Here is a 25,613-nt window from a genome sequence, read left to right on the forward strand (position 1 = left end):
GTCCTTACATAAACGCTTGGTATGCTTTATCTGTAAAGCTTTTTAAAATTCTGACATGCCAGGTGGATTAACAACAAGCTAAGCTATGTATTGCTATATTGCACTTATGATTTCATGAAAATTAAATATTTGTAGTAATTTCATTTGAATTTGGCGCTCTGCAATTTTGCGGATGTTGACGAAACGGGATGGGTGCGCCAAGAAGTTAAGATATTCATTCACCTTGAGATACTCAGTCTGCTAAACCTGGAGTCTGTGTGTGTGTGTGTCCTAGCGGTCATTCTGTTCATTGTCCATTTAGCTGATTGAATTGGAGTTAGTGACCATTGCCTGATCAACAGGTCACATGGAATGGACATGGCATGTCTCTACACACAGACAGGACACACAGATAGAACATAGCATGTCTCTACACACAGACAGGACACACAGATAGAACATGGCATGTCTCTACACACAGACAGGACACACAGATAGAACATAGGATGACATGACATAAACATGGGAAAGCACATGGTACAGACAGACATGGGACAAACATGAGATAGCCAGAACATGGGACTGACATGGGGGACTCAGATCAGGCTTCACCACCTAAAGCAATTTTTATTGTCATGTGACCATCCAGACAAGGAAAACAATGTCTCTGACCAAAGCCCATTCTAAAGCTCTGACTTAGGAAAATGTCCTGGTTCTAAACCACTGTCTGTAAAGGAAACACGAGGCAGTCATCAAGGTCCTTGGAGAGTACGTGTTAACAGATCCTTAGGAACTTTTACAGCTGCACCATCGAGAGCATCCTGACTGGTTGTATTACTGTCTGGTATGGCAACTACACCGCCCTCAACCGGAAGGCCCTACAGAGGGTGGTGCGGACTGCCCAGCGCATCACTGGGGGTGAGCTACCAGCCATCCAGGACGTACATGCCAGGCCGTGTCTGAGAAAAGGCCTGAAAAATTGCCAAAGACTCCAGCCACCCGAGATATGGACCAACAGACTTCTAAACAGCTTCTATCCCCTGGCCATTAAAGTCTAACTACTACTTCTCCCCCTCACACCTACAAATGATTATTGATTAGATATATTACTACCACTGCTCTGCTGCTCAAATGATTATTGATTGTCATTACCATTATTCTCTCTATTTATCCTGCTACTGGTCACTATTACTCCTGTTTACATGTATACGTTACCATTAGTATTTATCTATTACTCCTGTTTACATGTATATATTACCATTAGTATCTATCTATTTATCCTGTTACTGGTCACTATACGTTACCATTAGTATATTACCATGAGTATTTAAATATTCCTGCTCACTATTCAGACCTGTTTACAGCCCAGAGGCCTCATTTATAAAACGGACTTCCGATCAATTTGGATCTTAAGTATGACTTACGCAGAAAACCACGTATAAGTAGTTATTTATAAAACCTTACTTTGACTTGGATATGATCATATCTCTACTCAAAGTCTAGACTTGACGTAAGTGATTTTCGTGCTGGTTATGTACGGATGTTCTTTTTTTCAGACCATTTCTTCTTCACATCAGCCACAGTTCTGCCTTGCTGCCCCACGTCGTTCACTGCAGCGGCGACACTCCCAAGATACCTGTTTGGCTGTGTTTGTCAACCCACTATTTAGTCCACAGAATAATACGTGTTGCCTGTCTTCAATCTCCTCTACCATCGCCGTGATCTCGTCTTCCAAAAGTTAGCTTTTCTCTTTTGGTCCATGGTTATTCCTTACTAAACCCTCATTTGCGCTAACGTTCTATAAGGGGAAATCGCTGATTTCACGTTCAGGTGCCGTCAATTTCTGGTTAATTTGAGATTTATAGATGCCAGGTGCGTAAATTACAAATGGGCTTCTCAGAAGCTGCGGAAGCAAGGTTTTTTATGCTCAGTATCTTTTATGAATCTTGAAATGATCTTGTGGTACTGACCCTGTATATAGCTTCCTGTCTGTGGTACTGGCACTGACTCTGTATATAACTTCCTCTCTGTGGTACTGGCACTGACTCTGTATATAGCTTCCTCTCTGTGGTACTGGCACTGACCCTGTATATAGCTTCATGTCTGTGGTACTAGCACTGACCCTGTATATAGGATCGTCTTTTATATCTTATTTCTCGTGTTTTTTTGTGGTTGATTTTTAATAGTTGTATTACCAATTGGTATTGAATACAGCACTGTTGGGTAGGGCTTCAAATCAAATCAAATCAAATTTATTTGTCACATACACATGGCTTGCAACTTAAGCACTGTACTTGTTACCAATAAAATAAAATGTATATATATATTTTGCAAATACAGTAACCAATGGAACTTTCTGAACTATAGAAATGTCTCAGTGTAATTCAACACATGTAGAGATACAAATAAGATGGAAGTTAAAAAAGAACATAACAACAACACTCTGCTTAATGGGAGTAAGAGCTGAGTGTCAGGGACTGACCTAGAACCTGCTAATCCCACGGGGATGTTGTGTGTGCCTGAGTGTCCAGGAAGCCTTATTGTCAAGGGCTTAATCTGCTGAAGGAGACGGAGGTTTACAGAGACTTACCCCGTCCACTTCCACCTCCTCTCTGACAGCCGTTTAGATCATCTAGTGTTTCTGCAGTGGCCCGGGATCGGTCCTTAGTGATTTCACTGCCTTGACTCACCACATTAACCTTTTAGATCAGGGATCCACCTGAAGCTCTTGAAGTTTTCTTGTGAACCGTCAAGGAGGACTAGAGACATATTTCAAATCAGGACAGGATATTGAACAGGGACCTAAAGGGAATCAGGTGGGACCCACCAGTGACTCGCGACCCTCCAGTTTGGGAATCATTCGTTGACTGGACGTAAGGCAGGACCTTGGGCCTCCAGTCCTGTCTCTTCTCTCCTTCAGCCTGTGGAGTAACTGGGCCTCAGGATGGAGTGCATAAAACACATTATAAAGAGCCTGGTCTCTGTGAAGGTTTGGGCATACATCAAGGGCTACTGTAAACGCAACGGGCTGCTGACGCTCTCGGTCATCGCCGTTGTTTCCGGCTGTGTGCTCGGATTCTCCCTCCGCAGCTTCAACCTCTCCACGCAGGTACGGAGGCGCGCGCGCACACACACACACACACACACACACACACACACACACACACACACACACACACACACACACACACACACACACACACACACACACACACACACACACACACACACACACACACACAGCTATTGAGTCATGCAACAAGGTTTTGGCTCTAGTGGGCCTAAGGTTTATAGCACTCAGGCATCCTACAGGGAGCATTGGGTCTTAGACAGGGTGGTAGTGTTAACACAGAGGGCTCTGGGTCTTAGACAGGGTGATAGTGTTAACACAGAGGGCTCTGGGTCTTAGACAGGGTGATAGTGTTAACACAGAGGGCTCTGGGTCTTAGACAAGGTGATAGTGTTAACACAGAGGGCTCTGGGTCTTAGACAGGGTGATAGTGTTAACACAGAGGGCTCTGGGTCTTAGACAGGGTGATAGTGTTAACACAGAGGACTCTGGGTCTTAGACGGGGGTAGTGTTAACACAGAGGGCTCTGGGTCTTAGACGGGGGTAGTATTAACACAGAGGGCTTTGGGTCTTAGACAGGGTGATAGTGTTAACACAGAGGGCTCTGGGTCTTAGACAAGGTGATAGTGTTAACACAGAGGGCTCTGGGTCTTAGACAAGGTGATAGTGTTAACACAGAGGGCTCTGGGTCTTAGATGGGGGTAGTGTTAACACAGAGGACTTTGGGTCTTAGACAGGGGGATATTGTTGACAAAGAGGGCCTTGGGTCTTAGACAGAGGGATAGTAAACCACTGAGGGGTTGGTTGAGAGGGCCTTACACTGGCATAGTGCAGACGGAGACCAAATAGAGAGTGACCAGCAAGACACTTTCACAACACATAAAACCCTGTCTCACAAAGCTTGTACCATATTGTTGACATGGGAAACTACTCTGACTGCAGATCGATAACTGCTGTATTGAATTCAGAACAGTAACAACATCAACTGAACCATAACCTGCACATCCCAGTTATACAGTACTGATTCAGCTAGCTACAGTAGAGGCTGGACCATTCAACTGCTCTACCTGGGTCAATAGTAGCCATGGTGATCCAACCCTTGACATCCACTATTTCAGTAGTGGATTAATGGGTCAGCAGCTTCTAATTATCTGAAGCACTGTTGTAATCTGCATCTGCGCTAACCTCAACCTGTCAACAAATACACAGCATCAAGCATAGCCCAATGGGAAAGCACATCATCTGAGAATGATTGATTGAACTTTATTAGTCATGTAAATTCATGTAACACAATGTAAAACAATAAATATATAACATACCAGGCACCAGACCAAGAAGTGGGTTTGACTTAGCCTGGTACAATGGAACAAATGGAATAGTCCCTAAAGTTCAAACTTTGCACACCTCATGCATTTTACCTACTGTATGTATTTGCCCCAGGTCTGCCATGTACAGCTTGTCCCCTGACCCAGAGTGTTGTGTGTCTCCCCTTTCCAGGCTAAGATCTACTTCTCGTTCCCTGGAGAATTGCTGATGAGGATGTTGAAGATGCTGATCCTGCCTCTCATCACGTCCAGGTAACACATCATCACTACTGTCTGTTCCCCATGTCCCTACTGCTCTTCTCCCTGGTCTACACCACAACCCATGCTACTTCAATAGAACTCTCTATACATTTATAATGGAATAAAATGCTAATCGAATAATCTATGGATTCTAATGGAATACAACCCTAAATGAATCATCTCGGAGTCGTAAAGAAAGAGAATGCGATCAGAATGCTGTACGAATCCTGATGAAATGGAATGCTATGAATGCTCTATGAGTTCTAACGGAACAGAACGCTAAATGAATACTCTAGGGGTTCTCCTTAGATAGAATGCCATCAAAATACTCTCTGAATTCGAATGGAATACAACACTGACTGAATGCTCTATGAATCCTAACTCCGTGGCCAGTCTGATGTCGGGGCTGTCAGCCATGGACACTAAGGCCAGCGGGCGGCTGGGGGTGCTAACCATCACTTACTACCTGTGGACCACCTTCATCGCTGTCATCGTCGGCATCATCCTGGTGCTGGTCATCCACCCTGGTACGGGCACAGAGAAGGACGGGCACAGAGGAGGGTCAGGGCCCGTTATGACTTCTGCTGACGCTCTGCTGGACCTCATCAGGTACATATGCACACAAGCAAGCATTTACCCACACACGCACGCAAACACGCACGGACAGACACACACACTCACAAATGAGCACATTTGCACATGCACATGGCGAGGGATCTTGAGGGGCATATTTGAATAGGATGGCCAACAGACACATTGCCTCTATCAGTAGTTGGCAGTACCAGATTCCAGAGTTTCCTGTCTTTAGTCAGTCTAAGATATTTAGCTCCCTCCTTTTCATCCTTAACATCCCTCATGGGACGAGATTCCAGATTTCCACAAGACTCAGGCAACAGATTCTGACTGCTGTGCTAATACAGATGTTTGAAAGAATAAAATATTTGATATTCGTATCTTCCTGTCGGGGTTTGTGTGGATTAACCCATAAATAAATCAGCCAATCAGTCAACTTAGTGAACTCCAGTTTACCTCAGCTAAGTATAAACCATAAAGGTTTTGTAGGGCCGGGATTCAACAAAAGGCACGTTGTATACAAGAGCATTGCATTATGGGGAAATGTGCCTTGTAAAGGCAATGTTCCTGGCGCTGGTGGATATTATATTCATGGTGGATGTCAGCTCAAGCGTAATTTCCTTTGAAAAGTCAAGGGCAATGGGTTTGTCCACAAAGCGCCTTTGATTGAATCCCCAACCTGGTCTCAGAGCATTTTGAATTATTCTGTACGTAAATAGGTTGTAAATAGCATTTAAAACAACAACACCAGTACAAGGTCATTTAGCTCATGGGGCTTGAGGAATTTGCACGTTTGGGACTATTCTATTGGTTCTATTGTTCACATTCACTTCTGAAACAAGTCAACACTCCAGCCGGCCATGTCAATAATAGGCATCATTAGGGGAGAGTGGGGTAAGTTGAGCAATTTTTAACATTCAGTATCACTCAGTTCAGTGAAATACTGTGTTATCTCTAACAAAGAAACTGTATCTACATATATTTCATGTATCCCTGGAAGAACATAGCTTTTCCAAAAATAAAGTGGTCTCCTGGCACAACTTACCCTGGGTATGGGGTAAGTTTAGCCGCCTACACATTTCTCTACTGAATTAAATATTACCACGACTTTTTAAAAACTATGTCTATCTTTATTTCCCAAACACAATTCAACACAATCACTTTTTTGTATTTGAATCATTTTAAGCATCTTTTAACATAGACTTAACACCTAATTAACACTGTACTTTTAAAAACTCTTTTAACACAGACCAGGCCCTGTAGTTACCTCATATCCCAGCAATAATGCCTTCCATTACAACGTTCAACTTGCTCAACTTGCCATGGCTCAACCATTGGTTCGACATACCACAAGGCAAACATTTTGACTATATAAGTCCACACAGGATGCACTTTCATGCAGGTTCAGGACCTCATATTGAAGCTTATAGAGACCCCAATAATTAAAAAAGAAATGATCTACTTTGGTTTAGATAGAAGCATCATGGAACCTCTAACACAATACATGTTACATTTTTTGGACCTAACATTCTTACCACTTTTTCCATGTGGTTTCTTCCTTCACAGGCTCCATAAAATCATGACCTCTTCCTAAATATTTGGTTAAATTATACATTTGGTATGTGGTTTCCAAGAAACAAGGGTGGCTCGACTTACCCCTTTGGCTCAACTTACCCCGGTGACGACTAAGTCTCTATCTTCTCAGAACACATAGTGTCCTACATGCTTTACCCAGAACACACTGCAGGGCGGTCGAGGACCGGCAGTGGCTTAGGCACTCTGTGTGAAGAATCCTCCAAAGCCCAGAGGATTATGGGTATTTTTACTGAAAGCTGTGTACGGGCAGGCGGATGTAGGCTGTATGACTGTCAGAGGTGCTTTAGATCATTTGTCACACGTCTGATAGGCTACCTGGCCCTGGGGCAGTGGCCTTGACATGATCCTTTATGAATACACCAGGCCTACTAATGATGAGGACTCTTAACCACCAACACAGGCAACCAGCCTGGAGATGTTACCACATTGTGACATCATTCTTACAACTTTATTATTTCGACACACTAATGAGGAAGACTGCAGAACAGCTGAAACATATTGACTGTGCAAGAGAATACGAGACCAACTATGAAGAGAAGTCATTTGGTCGACAACGACCCTAGTCAGAGCAACGACTTTGGCTTTTGGAAAATGTAACCTTTTGGTGTCCTTGTGTCTATCTACAAGTTTTGTGGTCTGCTTGACAGCTTAAAGGGATACTTCTGGCAATGAGGCCCCTTAATCTACTTCCCCGGAGCCAGATGAACTCGTGGGTACCATTTTTATGTCTTTATGAAGGAAATTAGAGGTAGTTTCACAAGCCAATGCTAACCAGCATTAGCGCAATGACAGGAAGTCTATGAGTATTTGCTAGCATGCTCTCTGTCCAGGGTCTTGTTAAGTCTTTCTGAGACAGAACACCTCTTGGCTTCTGGCCGGACCAGGAGAAATTGACCCTACTCAGGATAAAATTGAGACGATAACAGAAAGCAGATACTCCAACCTTCTGACATGTTATAAGCTCAGTGTGACTTCAGGACAGGGCTACCGGAATACAGGGTCAGCAGAGTAGAATAGATTGTTTTATTATCACCCCATTACTCAGGGAATAACTCCCATCATATAAACAGTATTATTATCACCCCCATTACTCAGGGAATAACTCCCATCATATAAACAGTATTATTATCACCCCCATTACTCAGGGAATAACTCCCATCATATAAACAGTATTATTATCACCCCATTACTCAGGGAATAACTCCCATCATATAAACAGTATTATTATCACCCCATTACTCAGGGAATAACTCCCATCATATAAACAGTATTATTATCACCCCATTACTCAGGGAATAACTCCCATCATATAAACAGTATTATTATCACCCCATTACTCAGGGAATAACTCCCATCATATAAACAGTATTATTATCACCCCATTACTCAGGGAATAACTCCCATCATATAAACAGTATTATTATCACCCCATTACTCAGGGAATAACTCCCATCATATAAACAGTATTATTATCACCCCCATTACTCAGGGAATAACTCCCATCATATAAACAGTATTATTATCACCCCATTACTCAGGGAATAACTCCCATCATATAAACAGTATTATTATCACCCCATTACTCAGGGAATAACTCCTATCATATAAACAGTTTTATTATCACCCCCATTACTCAGGGAATAACTCCCATCATATAAACAGTATTATTATCACCCCCATTACTCAGGGAATAACTCCCATCATATAAACAGTATTATTATCACCCCCATTACTCAGGGAATAACTCCCATCATATAAACAGTATTATTATCACCCCCATTACTCAGGGAATAACTCCCATCATATAAACAGTATTATTATCACCCCATTACTCAGGGAATAACTCCCATCATATAAACAGTATTATTATCACCCCATTACTCAGGGAATAACTCCCATCATATAAACAGTATTATTATCACCCCATTACTCAGGGAATAACTCCCATCATATAAACAGTATTATTATCACCCCATTACTCAGGGAATAACTCCCATCATATAAACAGTTTTATTATCACCCCATTACTCAGGGAATAACTCCCATCATATAAACAGTATTATTATCACCCCCATTACTCAGGGAATAACTCCCATCATATAAACAGTTTTATTATCACCCCATTACTCAGGGAATAACTCCCATCATATAAACAGTATTATTATCACCCCATTACTCAGGGAATAACTCCCATCATATAAACAGTATTATTATCACCCCATTACTCAGGGAATAACTCCCATCATATAAACAGTATTATTATCACCCCATTACTCAGGGAATAACTCCCATCATATAAACAGTATTATTATCACCCCCATTACTCAGGGAATAACTCCCATCATATAAACAGTATTATTATCACCCCATTACTCAGGGAATAACTCCCATCATATAAACAGTATTATTATCACCCCATTACTCAGGGAATAACTCCCATCATATAAACAGTATTATTATCACCCCATTACTCAGGGAATAACTCCCATCATATAAACAGTTTTATTATCACCCCATTACTCAGGGAATAACTCCCATCATATAAACAGTATTATTATCACCCCATTACTCAGGGAATAACTCCCATCATATAAACAGTATTATTATCACCCCATTACTCAGGGAATAACTCCCATCATATAAACAGTATTATTATCACCCCCATTACTCAGGGAATAACTCCCATCATATAAACAGTATTATTATCACCCCATTACTCAGGGAATAACTCCTATCATATAAACAGTATTATTATCACCCCATTACTCAGGGAATAACTCCTATCATATAAACAGTTTTATTATCACCCCATTACTCAGGGAATAACTCCCATCATATAAACAGTATTATTATCACCCCATTACTCAGGGAATAACTCCTATCATATAAACAGTATTATTATCACCCCATTACTCAGGGAATAACTCCCATCATATAAACAGTATTATTATCACCCCATTACTCAGGGAATAACTCCTATCATATAAACAGTATTATTATCACCCCATTACTCAGGGAATAACTCCTATCATATAAACAGTTTTATTATCACCCCATTACTCAGGGAATAACTCCCATCATATAAACAGTATTATTATCACCCCATTACTCAGGGAATAACTCCCATCATATAAACAGTATTATTATCACCCCATTACTCAGGGAATAACTCCCATCATATAAACAGTATTATTATCACCCCATTACTCAGGGAATAACTCCCATCATATAAACAGTATTATTATCACCCCATTACTCAGGGAATAACTCCCATCATATAAACAGTATTATTATCACCCCATTACTCAGGGAATAACTCCCATCATATAAACAGTATTATTATCACCCCATTACTCAGGGAATAACTCCCATCATATAAACAGTATTATTATCACCCCCATTACTCAGGGAATAACTCCCATCATATAAACAGTATTATTATCACCCCATTACTCAGGGAATAACTCCCATCATATAAACAGTTTTATTATCACCCCATTACTCAGGGAATAACTCCCATCATATCCAATAATGTGGTAGACTTTATGATTTACATGTTATTCTCCCTTTGACAGGAACATGATTCCCTCCAATCTGATAGAGGCAACTTTTCAACAGTACCGTACAGACCTGGTGCCCATAGTGGCCTCCAGTTTGGTGGAGTCCCAGGCCAACTACGTCTACGTGATGCCCGACCACAACAACCCTCAGCTGGGCCACCCGGTCTTCCTGGAGATCACCCCAGCTCCAGACATCAAGTACAAGATCGTCCCTGGCCACAGCTCTGGCATGAACGTACTGGGGATTGTCATCTTCTCTGCTACTATGGGTGGGTGGGTGGGTGGGTGTGTGAGAGTGAGAGTGAGAGTGAGAGTGAGAGTGAGAGAGAGAGAGAGAGAGAGAGAGAGAGAGAGAGAGAGAGAGAGAGAGAGAGAGAGAGAGAGAGAGAGAGAGAGAGAGAGAGAGAGAGAGAGAGAGAGAGAGACAGTATGCATGAATAAACACACACAAATTACATACTGGATACACAAGTACACACACACCCTTCCAATCACGCCTGTTTCTGACCCTGTGTGTTTTCTCTGTGCAGGCCTGCTCCTGGGGAAGATGGGCGAGAGAGGCGCTCCATTGGTCAATGTGTGTCAGTGTGTCAACGAGTGTGTTATGAAGATCATCAATGCTGCCATGTGGTGAGTTGTTGAGACACACAGCAGTCACCTGTCTGAACTCTCCTTCACATGTAAAGGTCTGGTAATCCTGATCTGGAGGATTGAGAATGGGAGGATTCATTTAGATTGAGATTAGAAGTGGATCTCACCAACACATCTTCCTCCCTCCCCCTTCGTCATTAGCTCAGTTTCTGTCTGCATTTCAGGTGTGGCAGGTCATCAAGGTGAGCCAGGTCAACCCAGAGCTGCTTGAGTTCTTAGGAAGCCCAAAGCTCAGGGGGCATGACAACGCCTGGTGGACAGAGACTGAATCACAAGGGCCCGTTGCTTGCCTCATTTATTTTGAGGTATTTATAATTTATTGATCTTTTTCCAGGTATTTCCCTTTCGGCATTGTGTTCCTGGTAGCAGGGAAGATCCTGGACATGCATGACCCCGCCCACCTGGGAGAGAAGCTGGGGATGTACTTCATCACAGTGTTAGCCGGCCTGTTTGTCCACGGACTCATCCTGCTGCCGCTCTTCTACTTTGTAATCACACGCAAAAACCCCTTCACCTACATCAGGGGCCTGCTACAGGCTCTGGTCATCGCCCTGGCAACCTCCTCCAGTTCTGCCACCCTGCCCATCACCATGAAGTGTCTGTTGGAGAACTGTGGAGTGGACAGACAGATCGCCAGGTTTGTCCTTCCAGTGGGAGCCACCATCAACATGGACGGGACAGCCCTCTACGAGGCCGTGGCAGCCATTTTTATCGCTCAGGTCAACGAGTACGAACTGGACTTTGGTCAGCTGGTCACCATCAGGTCAGGACTGTCTACACAAGTGCTCTCGCTGTCTCTCACACACACACCCTTAGTTACCTCCTGTCACAGCAGCCATACACACACACCCACCCTTAGTTACCTTCTGTCACAGCAACCACACACACACCCTGACCCTACGCTTGTCTCTTCAGTATCACAGCGACAGCGGCCAGTATCGGGGCTGCTGGGATTCCGCAGGCGGGCCTGGTTACCATGGTGATTGTCTTGACCTCTGTGGGGCTTCCTCCCGCTGACATCACACTGATCGTGGCCATCGACTGGGTCCTGTAAGTGTCTGACCGTGAGAGAGTTTGTGGACTGAGTCCCGTGAGCATCTGACAGAAACCCACCATAGATACTTTAAACAGTAAATCTATGTTCCCTCTGTTGTATGTGTCTGGCAGGGATCGTTTCAGGACCATGATCAATGTGTTGGGAGACGCTCTGGCTGCAGGCATCATGTGTCACCTCTGTAAGAAGGACTTTGAGAGGAGGGAGTCAAACGCTAACTCTGCCCGGGTAACATCTCTATACCAGCTTTACACTGACCCCAGCACTAACCCCTCTACAATACAACTATACACCACCTTTACACTGACCTCAGCCCTAACCTCTCTACAATACAACTATATACTATCTTTACACTGACCCCATCCCTAACCCCTCTACAATACAACTCTATACTATCTTTACACTGACCCCATCCCTAACCCCTCTACAATACAACTCTATACTACATTTACACTGACCCCAGCACTAACCCCTCTACAATACAACTATATACCACCTTTACACTGACCCCAGCCCTAACCCTTCTACAATACAACTCTATACTACCTTTACACTGACCCCAGCCCTAACCCTTCTACAATACAACTATATACCACCTTTACACTGACCCCAGCCCTAACCCCTCTACAATACAACTCTATACTACATTTACACTGACCCCAGCACTAACCTCTCTACAATACAACTCTATACCACCTTTACACTGACCCCAGCACTAACCCCTCTACAATACAACTATATACCAGCTTTACACTGACCCCAGCCCTAACCCCTCTACAATTCAACTATATCATACCATGTTTAAGTGTGTTTGAATCTGCTCTTTGACTAACTGTGTTCTCTCTCTCTCTGTGTGTGTGTGTGTGTGTGTGTGTGTGTGTGTGTGTGTGTGTGTGTGTGTGTGTGTGTGTGTGTGTGTGTGTGTGTGTGTGTGTGTGTGTGTGTGTGTGTGTGTGTGTGTGTGTGTGTGTGTGTGTGTGTGTGTGTGTGTGTGTGTGTGTGTGTGTGTGTGTGTGTGTGTGTGTGTGTGTGTGTGTGTGTGTGTGTGCGCGTGTGTGTGTTTTGTGCAGAGGGACACAGTGATCTCCTTCGGTGGCCAGAGTGTCCAGAGTTGTGCCCTGTCCGAGGCTCCTCTCATGGACTATGCCCATCGCTGTGACTATGTCTACGAGGTGGAAGGTGACTGTGTCACAGAGAAATCTGGCCCCACTTACAACCTGTGTCAGGTTTAGGAGAAACCCGTTCCCTGTTACAATCTGTGACCTTTGTTACAAAGAAACCGGTCCCCGGCTGCAACCTGTATCACAGAGAAACCGGTCCCCTTCTACATGCAGTGTCACAAACAAACCCGTCCCCCGCTACAACCTGCGTCACAGACAAACTCTGTTTGGTCTGAGACACTTTCACTGGACAGACAGCAGGGGGCACTGCCCGCCTTCAACAGAGACCTTTCTATTCACATGAATATACGTAGAGTTGTCCTGATATCAATGGCTTTGGACTGGGGAATTACAATGGGACTGGGAAACAACCCTGCACTGAAACAGAGTTTGCACTTTTTTGATGTGCATTTATCAGGAGTTGACTATAATGTCCTCTGATGGATCTGTTGATGGCTGATTGTGTGCTCACACCACTAAGTCACTTTAGTTAGTGTCTGGTAAATGTTCAACGTTTTACTGTCTGATGATCACACCTGTGCCATGATGAGGAAGCAGGTTTTCCTCATCGTTTTGTGACTGGCTAGGCTACTGTAACCTACCAGTGACAGGGACTTATACAGTAGGTCCACTAGGGTGCACGTTATGTCCGAGTCAGTTTTCCTTCTTTAGCTCAATGCAGATTCTGCTCAGGACACCATTTTGGTGCCACAATGTACTGCAGTACAGCACATTTTCTAGGCAACCAGGTGGCATTATGGACACCATTTTGGTTCAATGTACTGGGGACTGTAAAGATAGATGGCAAGAACTTTCACAACTTTCAGAGGTTTTTTGAAACCTTGTTTGGTATCAGAATGGCTATGGATACTTGCATGAAGATACAATGTTTTAGGGCAGGAGTATTCAACTCTGACCCTACGAGGTCCAGAGCCTGCTGGTTTTCTGTTCTACCTGCTAATTAATTACACCCACCTGGTGTCCCGGGTCTAAATCAGTCCCTGATTAGAGGGGAACAACAAAGAAAATGCAGTGGAACTAACCAGAGTTGAGTTTGAGGGTTCTAGAGATATATAACGGTAGTTTAACACACAACTGTGAGTATGAATATTGTTTATTTAGTAATAGGTGTTTTTATATGGTTTAAACTTAAATGTTGCACTTGCACATTTTTCATTTTTATTTTGCAGTCAGGTTTTGGAGTTGCCTTGAAATGTCCTCAATAGACCAGTCACCGTTGCTGAGAATGTTGCAACCATGAAAGTGCTGAAATTTATAGGATTTTATACTGAAAATGAGTTTAAAACATACAGTCAGTGACTATGGGTAAAACCCCTCATCGCTACCTCTTGTCAACTGAACTATAACAAATACAGAACGGATAACTGGTATTTCAATGTCTTATTGGTAGAATTACAGTATATTTCACTGTGATGTACATCTTTGACCACCTAGGATCTTGAAGAAACTCCTCAAGATGTTTTCTATAGAAATGAAACTTGTGTACATGCAAGATACTTGTACATTGTTATTTTCTAATCCAATTTGAAGTGTAATGATTTGAGCATAACATTCCCCCACCCCTTCCTCACAGTACACACAATAAGCCAAAAGGATGATCCTGCTGAGCCTTATAAAGCTTCCAGATATTTTATTCAATGTAATTGTGTGTTAGACAGGTTCTGAACAGGCCTTCCTTCAAAACCAAACAGGAAATCAAAATGAATCCATTCAAAAAGTCATAAAGAAAAACTCCCAACACGAAGAATTTACAAACATGTAAAACTACAAAAGTCAAATAAATGACATCTTTGTGCCTCTGCTGTTGCCACGTTCTTCCATCTCTCCCACATAAATTAAGGCTAAAAACAGGTTAATCATAATCCAGTTATTCCTGTAACCTCACTAGCATTTCAACATAGTAGCACTCTGAGAAGCTGGAGCTGATTAGTAGAACTCAATAGAAAAATATCAAAAGGATGAGAACAAAAAGTTAAGCAAGTGAACCACTCCCCCTCTAGTGCAGTGTCCGGTTCAGAATAACCACTCTCTCTAGTGCAGTGTCCGGTTCAGAATAACCACTCTCTCTGGTAACGTTTCCAGTTCAGAATAACCACTCTCTCTAGTAACGTTTCCAGTTCAGAATAACCACTCTCTCTGGTAACGTTTCCGGTTCAGAATAACCACTCTCTCTGGTAACGTTTCCGGTTCAGAATAACCACTCTCTCTGGTAACGTTTCCAGTTCAGAATAACCACTCTCTCTAGTAACGTTTCCAGTTCAGAATAACCACTCTCTCTGGTAACGTTTCCAGCTCAGAATAACCACTCTCTCTGGTAACGTTTCCGGTTCAGAATAACCACTCTCTCTGGTAACGTTTCCGGTTCAGAATAACCACTCTCTCTGGTAACGTTTCCAGTTCAGAATAACCACTCTCTCTAGTAACGTTTCCAGTTCAGAATAACCACTCTCTCTGGTAACGTTTCCAGCTCAGAATAACCACTCTCTCTGGTAACGTTTCCAGTTCAAAATAACCACTCTCTCTGGTCACGTTTCCAGTTCAGAATAACCACTCTCTCTAGTACCGTTTCAGTCTGGTTTCTAGGCTGTTCCCAGAACCCAGATGAAGCCTACTTCTGGACATTAAATCATGCTCAATGGAGAATCTCTATTGAAAGTCCAGGAGACAAGGCCCTAACTTTCTAAAACAACTGTCGCCCATTATGTTGAAGGTTAGGACTGTGTAAGGGTAAACTGATCCTAGATCTGCTGCAGCAGGAAACTAACTAAAGCCAGTTGTCTGATCCTGTGTTATGGTGCTGCTGTAGTCAGTTATTTTCTCTCCAACAGACGACATTCTCAAACCTACATAGGAAAGGCCTTGGTGATGGAAAGTGCACAAAACCAAGATATGTTAAAAACAGATGTAGGAATATTCTCTTAATGTCAAACCCAACCGCCAGTCTTCTTCCCAATTACAGAGTCCTCTTATTTTAAGTCGAAAAACGTCACTTGAACATGCCTGGGTTTAGCGGGGTTTTTTTTGGGGGGGGGGGGGGGGGGGGTTACCCACTTTTAGGCTATTGCACATTTATAAAAATAAAAAAAATGGCTCAGTTTCTCAGAGTGACTGTTTGTTGGCTGCAAGGCAGATCAAAGAAGGTCCATAAGTGACAAACTGCCTCCTGCAGTACCTGTATTAGAAGACTCCTTATGGGTTTCATCACTTACCTACACACGCACCTTTTTTCCCCCCGCACAATTGGTTAGAGCCTGTAAGTAAGCATTTCACTGTAAGGTCTACACCTGTTGTATTCGGCACAAGTGACAAACTTTGATTTGATCAGTAACTCCTAGATCCTATTAACATGAAGAAGGACTCCCATCTTTGAAACCCTGAAAGCCCTCTGCCTCATGTTTCACACATAAGTTTGAATGAAAATAAGGCCAACGTCTGAGGTGTTTTATACTGGAGACTCCATCCTCTTGGCCTTCAGACCATCTTGGAGTCTAGCTAAACCTTATGTTAACCATTCAAACATCCTGTAATATCTCAATGGGAGTGCGGTAAGTAGTGTCATACTGTAGTATCATCATATTAGCAGTCTGGTGTCTGTAGCTCTACAATCTAAACAGAAAACCCAATGAAAAATCCCAAACCAAATCTGAAGAAATAAAACAAAACAAAAATGTTGAGTCAAATCTAACTAAAATTTAATGATTGCATATGCAAAGTAAAACAATCAAAACAAATCTATACCAACAAAAATAAATCACAAAGGCCATAAATTCTTCTTTAGCTCGAGATGAGCATAAAAACTTAAATAAAAACTCTTGCAACTCTCCGATCAGTAATCTACGCTTCGACGAAAAAAGAAAAGTTAGTCTCTCAGAAAGAAAATTCAAGAAAAACATAAAAACTTTTTTTTTTTTTTTTTTTTTACAAAAACAGAAAACTGGATGAGAGAGAGAGCAGTGTTGGTTCACTTTGTGTTAGATTCAGCCTTCGTACCGGTTGTTCAGATGCCCAAACTATTACTGGTGAGGGGAAATGAGTCATAACAGTAAGCATCTTTCCCTATTCACAAAAGCTTCTCAGAGGACTGAATGCTGATCTAGGATCGACAAGGCCAAACTGATCCTAGATCAGCATGTGAATACGGGCCCTGGGGCAGTTAGAGCATATCCTTCCATTTCTTTGGTCCTTCTTAAACACTTTCCTACTTTAAAATCTCCAGACCTTTTTACATGGCCTCTCAGAGATTCAACTGTTAAAAGACCCCCAAAAACGGGACACACGCGCTGCTATGTAATGGTACCATTCAGTACCTAACTTGCTGTGTATAAAACTGATTCTGCAAGGTGAGAGAAGACCAATGCATGGTTTACGTCAAAACGGCTGACATTATACAATAAGGATTTAAAAGGGGCTTTTCTTTTAGAATGGCTGGAGACAGTGGATGGCTTGACAGGGTGTGCGGGTGGTAACTTAAGGCATCTATTTCTACACTGGAAACAGCGTCTAAGACAGCATGCTTCCTCCTACAGTGGGGGACTAGACGCATGACTGTAGCACATCCTTCTCCAAGTCCCTACCGTGGTCCTACCATTCATATGGCACATAGTGACACTAGTTTAGTCTCACAGGAAAAACAATCTAGTCTTGAATTGTGAAATTGGTCACCATATCAGGATGGACATTGATAACTGCGTTTGGAACATCCCAAATCATGAGTAAAAAAAAAAAAACAAGAGAAATATCAAACTCAGCCTAGACTCTCTGTTAGACTAGTACAAAGATGCAAAGTGAGAATGGGCTTAGTGAGAACGCTAAAAACAAGTTTGTTTTGTCAAACTGTGGCAATTTACCCTCCATATTAGAAGCCTGGCGTGAGGTTTCTCTCCTCCCACTATCCCCCCCCACTATTTCTCTCTACTTGTGGCCTTTGCTGGTCTTGAACGACACCTGTAAGATCTTGTCCCCGAGGCGGTAACCATTGAGGCTGCCGATCGCCATGGCGGCCTCCTCGTAGTTCGTCATGGTAACAAAGCCGAAGCCTTTACACTTGTTGGTGTTGAAGTCGCGGATGACCTTGACGTTGGTGACGGCGCCGAAGGGCCCGAACATCTGCCACAGGATGCCCTCGTCGGCGTCCTGGCCCAGGTTGTAGATGAAGATGCACCAGCCAGCGGTGGCGTTCCCCGGCACACTCACCCCAGACATACCGCTCATATGGTCCACAGACATGGGAGAAAACCTGGGGGAGGACAGAGGGGGCTAGGGTTACCACTCTGTCTCTCGTCACTGATGTGCTCCACACTCATTTTAGAGAACCTGAGAGGGGACAACACTTCTAGTGTGTGTATGTTACCTGAATCTCTGAGCCTGGTGGTGAACTGGCCCTCCAAAGCGGCGTCCTTGGTTGTGGTAGAGCTGCGATATGAGCTGAGTGTTCTTGGCCTGGTTGGGACTGGCAGCAAACTTCACTGTGATTGGCTCAGCAGATCCGGGGGGTTTCTGTCCGTTAAGGTCTTTGATGGCGTCCTCGGCCTCCGCTCGCTTGTCAAACCGGATGAACGCCACCCCCCGAGACAGGCCTGGGAAAAGAAATGAACAGGACAGGTTCAGCTGAGAGACAGACGAACACAGCGGGGCCTGGTTCTAGAGTGTGTCTATGTGGTCCTACCCGAGGCCTGGTCGACCAGCACCCGGGAGTTGATGATGCGTCCGTAGCGAGCGAACATGTCCTCCACGTCTTTCTGGGTCATGGTCTTGGGCAGGCCACTGATGTACAGGTTGGCGTCTTTAATGGTGTCAGAGCTCGGCCGCGCATATGAAACCTAACACCAGAGGGCAGCACAGAGCACATTAAACACCACTGACAGTATCAGTGTGTACTACTGAGGATTACACACAACCGAATTATATCTAGCCAGAAATTATTTAAAAAGTGGATGTTGGAAGGTTGTTTTTATTATGTTTGTATATCTTTATGCAATCCTGGTGAATTCATGTTTTGTAATTGCCCCTATGTTTTGAATTGACAAAAACGTGAGTTTACTTTTAGAATGAGTAATGTTTTATCATGAGTAATGTCTCCAAAACTAGAAAATTAAATAGTGAAAGTGTTTTTTTACGTAGAAAAACTATTCCCGTAGTAAGCTGTGGTGGGAAATATCGAAGTAGGACTTTCCGAGTGTTCAAAATGAAGTAGACAACAATTATAGTAACAAAATCAACATTGGGAAAAACATTCTCAGGAGTCATTTTTTTCTCTCGTACAAAACAAAATAAAAAGTTCCAAACTTAAATGATAAATTAACGTGTAAAATGTCAACCTGAAGTAGTGGTGCTGAATAAAGAAATTAAAATAAAGTTTCATCTTCAATAAGGCTGAAAATACAGTTGCACTTCTCTACTCCACCCGTCAGAAGCGGGGCCAGTGATCTATTAGACTAGTCCTGTCTAATATAGACCCACACTAACGCCGATTCCCAAATCCAACCCTAAACCACTGGCACTACATGCCCATCTGAAACTAAATGGGATGGTATCAGCAAAGGGCAAAGAAAGGCTAACATAACACCATATTGCTAAACCCACACAATCCTTTCAGATCCATAGGAGGGCCTAGGAGGAAGCGTCTAGGGGTGGATTTGACAGTCAGCCTCAGTAGAGAAGGGCTAGTTTAAATGACATGACATGGTTGGGTTGACACAGTACTGTAGGAACACCTTATTGCACGTTACCTTGATAGTTTTAGACTGTAGCCTTAGTCCATTCAGAGTATTGATAGCTCTTTCTGCATCGCTAGGGGTAAGATAGTTAACAAATCCGTACCCTAAACTGTGGCCTAGAGAAAAAAAAGGAAAACAATAAAATAAAATAAAAAAACGTTGTATAGTTTCAAAAAAATCGGCACACTGGTCAAATAAATGATTAAACAAAACAAATCTACACAATGCATGCTAGTCGTAAAACAAGTAGATAAAAAAACATGAGCTGGCGCACACCCAGAATCAGTGTGTGGAGGTGCTGACTAAGGGCAAATAAACTATCAAAAATAAAGAGAGTTGCACACTCCATGTGTAATCTCTCAGCAATTTAATGGGTATTTACCAACGTTTCCAGCGCCCTGAAGAAGGCAGTGATGCCTACAAGTTGGTAAATACCCATTAAATTGCTGGGAGATTACACATGGAGTGTGCGAATTTATTTTGATGGTTTATAGTCGTAAAACAAGTAAAGAAATAGGCTTCAACAAAACTGGGCTGTTTTCCTGGAATAAGGAATGCCGAGCCCATCACGGACAGATCGAGAGCATGGGTAAATATCTACACCAACAGCCTTATACAAAACAACTATGTGGAATACCTCATATCAAGTTTAGGAGGACAAATGTTCAAATTGCAGCGAGACATAGTCCTAAACAGAACATATGACATGAAGTTGTTTGCATAGATACTACAAACATCTCACCACAAAGTTACTAGTGAGCATGTCAAAGATGTCTCATCGGCAGTTCTCATACACCTACAAGAGGCAGACAGGGCAGTATACCAGTTACTGTACACACTGACTGGTTGGCTTGAACAAACATGTTATGGAGGTGCCCTTTGTAATATATCAACAATTATGGGGGGTCCCCACGGTTTGTTAAAGGTACCCACCCCTGAGTCGTGTTCAGTAGGACGCAACATAGCAAAATGTTCACCGAACACACCCCTGTAAATGTGAGCCCTACACGCAGCAGACAAACTCCTCCATCCATTCTACTCCAAGGTCAGAGGTCACACACCTGTAGTGCATTGTGGGACAAGGTGTTCCGTACCTGCCACTTTGTCCCGTATGAGCTTGGCGGACTCCACCTCGCCAATGCTGCTGAAGAGGCTGCGTAGCTCGTCCTGGCTCATGCTCTGGGGAAGGTAGTTGACTATCAGGTTGGTCTTGGCATCCGTCACCTCATCTCCTCCTCCCATGTGATCCTCGTAGCCGTTGGACATGTCATACACCTCCTGGGGAGGGAGGGGAGAGCGAGGGCAAAGTTAAGGAAGAGAAACAGGCTTTCGGAAGTAAACCAGCATGGCTGAAATGTCAACGGGATGCAGATTTTAAATCATAAAAGGAAAACAAAACGTTTTTACAATTCTACATGCAACATTGTAAACATAGTATCCTAATCTACAGAGCCGAATTACGCCCCAGATGTAGGAGCACCATGGTGGATGGCAGCAGTGACTGTAGCTCCTCTTACCCACAAGTTAATCACCTGCAGTGCTTTCACAGCCAGACTCAACTCTCAGCTACTCTCTACATAATCATGGACCAGGCATTATCTTAAAACACACCTATACCCAGCCAGCCCCGACACTGCTCTGGTATAAGAGGTTGAGATCCAGAGACCAAAGGTCACAGAACATTGAGATGATTCTATTGTGTAGAATGGAGAAACTCACCCTGTCAGCCCCACCACATCACTTATTTCTGCAGTGTTCGAATCACTTCATCCCACTGACCAAGAGTGGTTGTGGTCTGACAGAGTTCTAAACCAGGGGTAACCAACCATTCCTCCCAGAGAGCTACTGGGTGTGCAGGCTTTTGCTCAAGCCCTGCTTTGAGGCGTTGATTAGTAGAATCAGCCATCATGGATGTTAGAACCTGCCTTGTGAGCAAACACCTGCTTACCCAGAATTCTGCGTTTTTTACACAGAAAATAAAAAACAATAAATATTTTGCTGCGTTTTGCAAAAGCAAACCTAAAATGCTTATTGTAATTCCTGCTCGGTATCAGACTAATTTTGTGCTTCAGTTGCACTTCTCCACTCAGATGAGAATTCACGAACAGGCATTATAATCAGCAGACAGCACTGACTCATGTGTAGCTACTTTTCTACGTTACTTTTCTAGGCGTAGGCTCATTTTCTCCAGTTAAAAATGCAACTATTTTATGATAAATGCTCAATTAAATCGAGGCAAAACATTACAAAATGTACCTGGCTACAGTCTTTCTATGATAAACATTAGAAATACGATGGTCATGTAACGTTTTTGAAAGAAATACCTTGCTTATTCATATGTAAGAAAATGTACCCGTGTGACTGCTAGCCAAATAGGCTTGCACTTCTGTTGTCATCTGATGAAAATTAAGCTATTTTCTGCTGAATGTGTTGCACTAACGTGTGTTCTGTGAAGCGGAACTATAGTAGCAAACCCCTCAATCACTCAACTGAAGCAACAACAAAAAACAACTTTCAATATAAAAAAACTCAGGTGAAATGGTTTAAAACAGATTTTTTAATGGTCTGCGTTTTGAAAATGCAGATTGAACTCTAACACAACCCCTGCCCAGTGGGAAAAGGGTTAGCTAGCTGCTACCCCTGTTCTAAATATTGCATCCCCTTGACCAGGCCTCAGTGCTGTGTTCTGACAGAGCTCCATTCATTCATCTGATTGTGTATTCTGTGGGGTAAGACAGTTAGCCATCCAGCAGGCCCTTGGATGAATGAAACTCCTGTATTTCACTAGTAAACATGATGACCAATACTGATGGGTCTGACTATGAGGATAATTTCTATGCCTTTTTCTCTACTTGCGAGCAATAATAAATATTTATACCAGTATGTTAATAAGCGTAGGAGTGTATATAGAGTGATATTGAAGCCCCAGTGTTTATCAATACATTCGAAAACCATGGGCCAACACACAACATTCATGCAATCTGATTAAATAGCTTTAGGACTGATCTAGATCCTCCCCTAATGGGAAAAGTTATACTCACTTTTAGGTACCTGATGTGGCCTCTTCGAACAGCCATGAAGACCCCTCACTGCTCCCAAAGCTAGAGGAGGTATCACAAACCAAATAATGTATATGGGACAAAAAAAAAAAAAGGGGTGAGGAGGGGGTAGGGTTTGTTTTCAAATAAAATTAATAATGAGCTAAACAAAAACGAAACGATAAATTGGGCCTCCCCCTTCTGACGCACCTGTGAAGAAGAGCAGAGCATTATTTTGTTAGTCCCCGAGTGGCTAACTAGCCTACGAACACTGAGATATTACGACTGTTATCTTGATGACGTATGATTTGTGGCATGTTTCATTAGCAACCAGACTATACACAGTAGCTAGCTAGCACGTTGGCGAACTAACATATTAGCCAACTACTGTAACTATTTGGCCTGTTTATGGCTAACGTTGCCTCATCGAACACGGTAGACAAATGAGAGCAAAACATTCCTACCGCAACGTTAGTTGCTAGTTTGTGTGAGCTAGGCTAACGTTAGTACCTAGCGAGTTATATAAATATCTAGCAACTATTTACGCCAGGGGGCGTGAACACTTTGGTTGCTTACTAGCTGGCTAGTTAATAACTAGCTAGTTTGCTAAATGCGAAAGGAATTTTCCTGACGCAAAGCAAATGGACATTGCCCTGCTAATTAACGTTTTCCTGCAGCAATGTGTTCGCTAACTAACTAGGCCCTATACCCACCGTTCCCTTATTTTCGCGAGCATGTGTTGAATGCGGTCCCTCTCTCCCACCTAAAACTCCGACACCTTGTTCAGGGCCTTGTTAGCTACAGTTAGCCACCTAGCTAGATTAGCCAAGCTGGCAAAAAAAATTGCTCAAATATCATTCTGTGGTTAGCTATCTGGCACAGGTGGGGCCTCCAAACCCGCATTGCTGGCATTCGGCTTTGTTGTAAGCAGAGCGAAATGGTAAATCAACTGGATTACTACAACATAGCTAGTTCGACAACCATATAGCTAACTTACCAGCTTTTTGTCGTTGGTGCTTTCGCTGTTCTTGTCTGTCAATCGTTCCGTGTTTTTTTTAGCTAGCTAACGTTAGCTGACAGCTCCTTGCAGGCACCAAAACCAAGAGGACCGCTGACGAAAGCAGATCCACGCCCACCTCTGCAGATTATTTGTTACTGCCCTTGTCAATTACAGATGTGGCAACTACGGGCACTTTATGTCCTCAGGGTCAATTTGGGGGATTTTATTTAAACATATATGTTTTTATATATGTTAAGTTCACAGTACAATCACCCCAGATATTTTGAACACCTCTCTATCAGGTATTTTAGCAACTTTTCAGATGCATTTTATATCTCAATTTCACTGTTTTGTCCTTTTGAGCTTCTGCTATGTTTTTCTATGAGAACACGTTAATAATTACACATGTCATGTTATCTACTAGAGAAAGAGTCAATTAAATAAAATCTGTATCAATATTTAGTGAGTGTGCCCTTTATATTGTTTTTTTTAATACAAAATATACCTGTCCTTTGGTAGTGGTGAGAATGTTAATTTAGTTACCATGGAAACTTGTGACACTGAAGCACATGGCTGCAGCAGACAGTTGTTCCAAATGTAATGTAAATATTGTTTGTGTAGAGAATATATTTTTATTGTCATCATTTCCAAACAGGTTATAATTTCTTTAATTTGTTAATTTTTTAAAAATAAACACTGACTACTAAAATATTGTTTTATTGTTGTGTATTATTATTATTAATAATAATAACAGGGGAGGTAGTTCAAAAATGAACCCCAAAATGTTATTCAAAAGGCTCTTAGAGGATCCATTAAGAGGAGTTCTTTGATGTACCCTTTCAAAGGGTTCTTCAAAGAGCTTATAGGGGTTCCCCCACAGTTTCAATCTGAAGAACCCCTAAAGGATACTCCAGGAACCTTTTCTTTTAAGAGTGTAGAGCAACAACAGGGGAAAAGGACAAACTAACGAGGAACAAGAAAAGCAAAAGCAAAAGGCGCTTCTTGAATGGCACAAATCAGATCCTTTATCAGAAGTTTAAGAGGGAATATTCAGAGATTAAAATGTCCTACTAGGAATTCTGCAAAATATGTGCTTTTTAAGTTCTAAAGCCAACAGTCCAGGACAGGGACACATGCCTCTGCAAAACCCACGCCAACCTCAGTTCATGGTGGACCAATTACAGTGTCACAAAGTGATCAGCTGCAACAACATTGAGAACCTCATTGAGTCTTTGCAGAGAACTACCTGTGTAAATACACCAGTGAAATCCAGGCAATTCACTTTGGCGATTCTCACAAGTAGGTGACTCTCCACACCTGTGTTGGATTTATTATTTTATTTCACCTTTATTTAACCAGGTAGGCCAGTTGAGAACAAGTTCTCTTTTACAACTGCGATCTGGCCAAGATAAAGCAAAGCAGTGCGACAAAAACAACACAGAGTTACACATAAACAAACGTACAGTCAATAACACAATAGAAAAGTCTATGTACAGTGTATGCAAATGTAGTAAGAATTAGGGAGGTAATGCAATAAATAGGACATAGAGGCAAAATAATTATGACGATGTGCAAGTAGAGATACTGGGGTGCAAAAAAGCAAAAAATTTAAATAACAATATGGGGATGA

The 25,613-nt window shown here is 42.5% G+C and overlaps 2 protein-coding genes across 7 annotated transcripts; one reads left to right on the top strand and one right to left on the bottom strand.

Annotated features, from left to right (window-relative positions):
* The first annotated feature begins 372 nt into the window (after positions 1-372).
* LOC109879726 (excitatory amino acid transporter 5-like) lies at positions 373-17,956 on the top strand. Its single transcript, XM_031792635.1, has 9 exons — positions 373-3,088; positions 4,547-4,626; positions 5,008-5,223; positions 10,359-10,612; positions 10,874-10,973; positions 11,329-11,757; positions 11,910-12,044; positions 12,162-12,276; positions 13,119-17,956. The coding sequence occupies exons 1-9, from the start codon at positions 2,924-2,926 to the stop codon at positions 13,278-13,280; spliced, it is 1,656 nt and encodes a 551-aa protein (XP_031648495.1). The 5' UTR covers positions 373-2,923; the 3' UTR covers positions 13,281-17,956.
* On the bottom strand, positions 14,828-24,190 carry LOC109879725 (ELAV-like protein 1). 6 transcript variants are annotated; one of them, XM_031792638.1, is made up of 7 exons: positions 23,981-24,190; positions 22,987-23,193; positions 21,040-21,223; positions 19,958-20,061; positions 18,895-19,048; positions 18,580-18,805; positions 14,828-18,465 (listed from the first exon to the last, which is right to left on the bottom strand). In XM_031792638.1, the coding sequence occupies exons 2-7, from the start codon at positions 23,020-23,022 to the stop codon at positions 18,141-18,143; spliced, it is 1,029 nt and encodes a 342-aa protein (XP_031648498.1). In that variant the 5' UTR covers positions 23,023-23,193; positions 23,981-24,190; the 3' UTR covers positions 14,828-18,140. The 6 variants fall into 6 exon arrangements, with proteins under 6 accessions (XP_031648498.1, XP_031648499.1, XP_031648496.1 ...); XM_031792639.1 differs by having other exon boundaries at positions 14,845-18,465; positions 22,987-23,046; positions 23,981-24,148; XM_031792636.1 differs by having other exon boundaries at positions 14,845-18,465; positions 21,007-21,223; positions 23,981-24,147.
* Between the last annotated feature and the right edge of the window lie 1,423 nt (positions 24,191-25,613).

Source organism: Oncorhynchus kisutch, linkage group LG16, assembly GCF_002021735.2.
Source record: "Oncorhynchus kisutch isolate 150728-3 linkage group LG16, Okis_V2, whole genome shotgun sequence".
NCBI classification, from domain to species: Eukaryota; Metazoa; Chordata; class Actinopteri; order Salmoniformes; family Salmonidae; genus Oncorhynchus; species Oncorhynchus kisutch.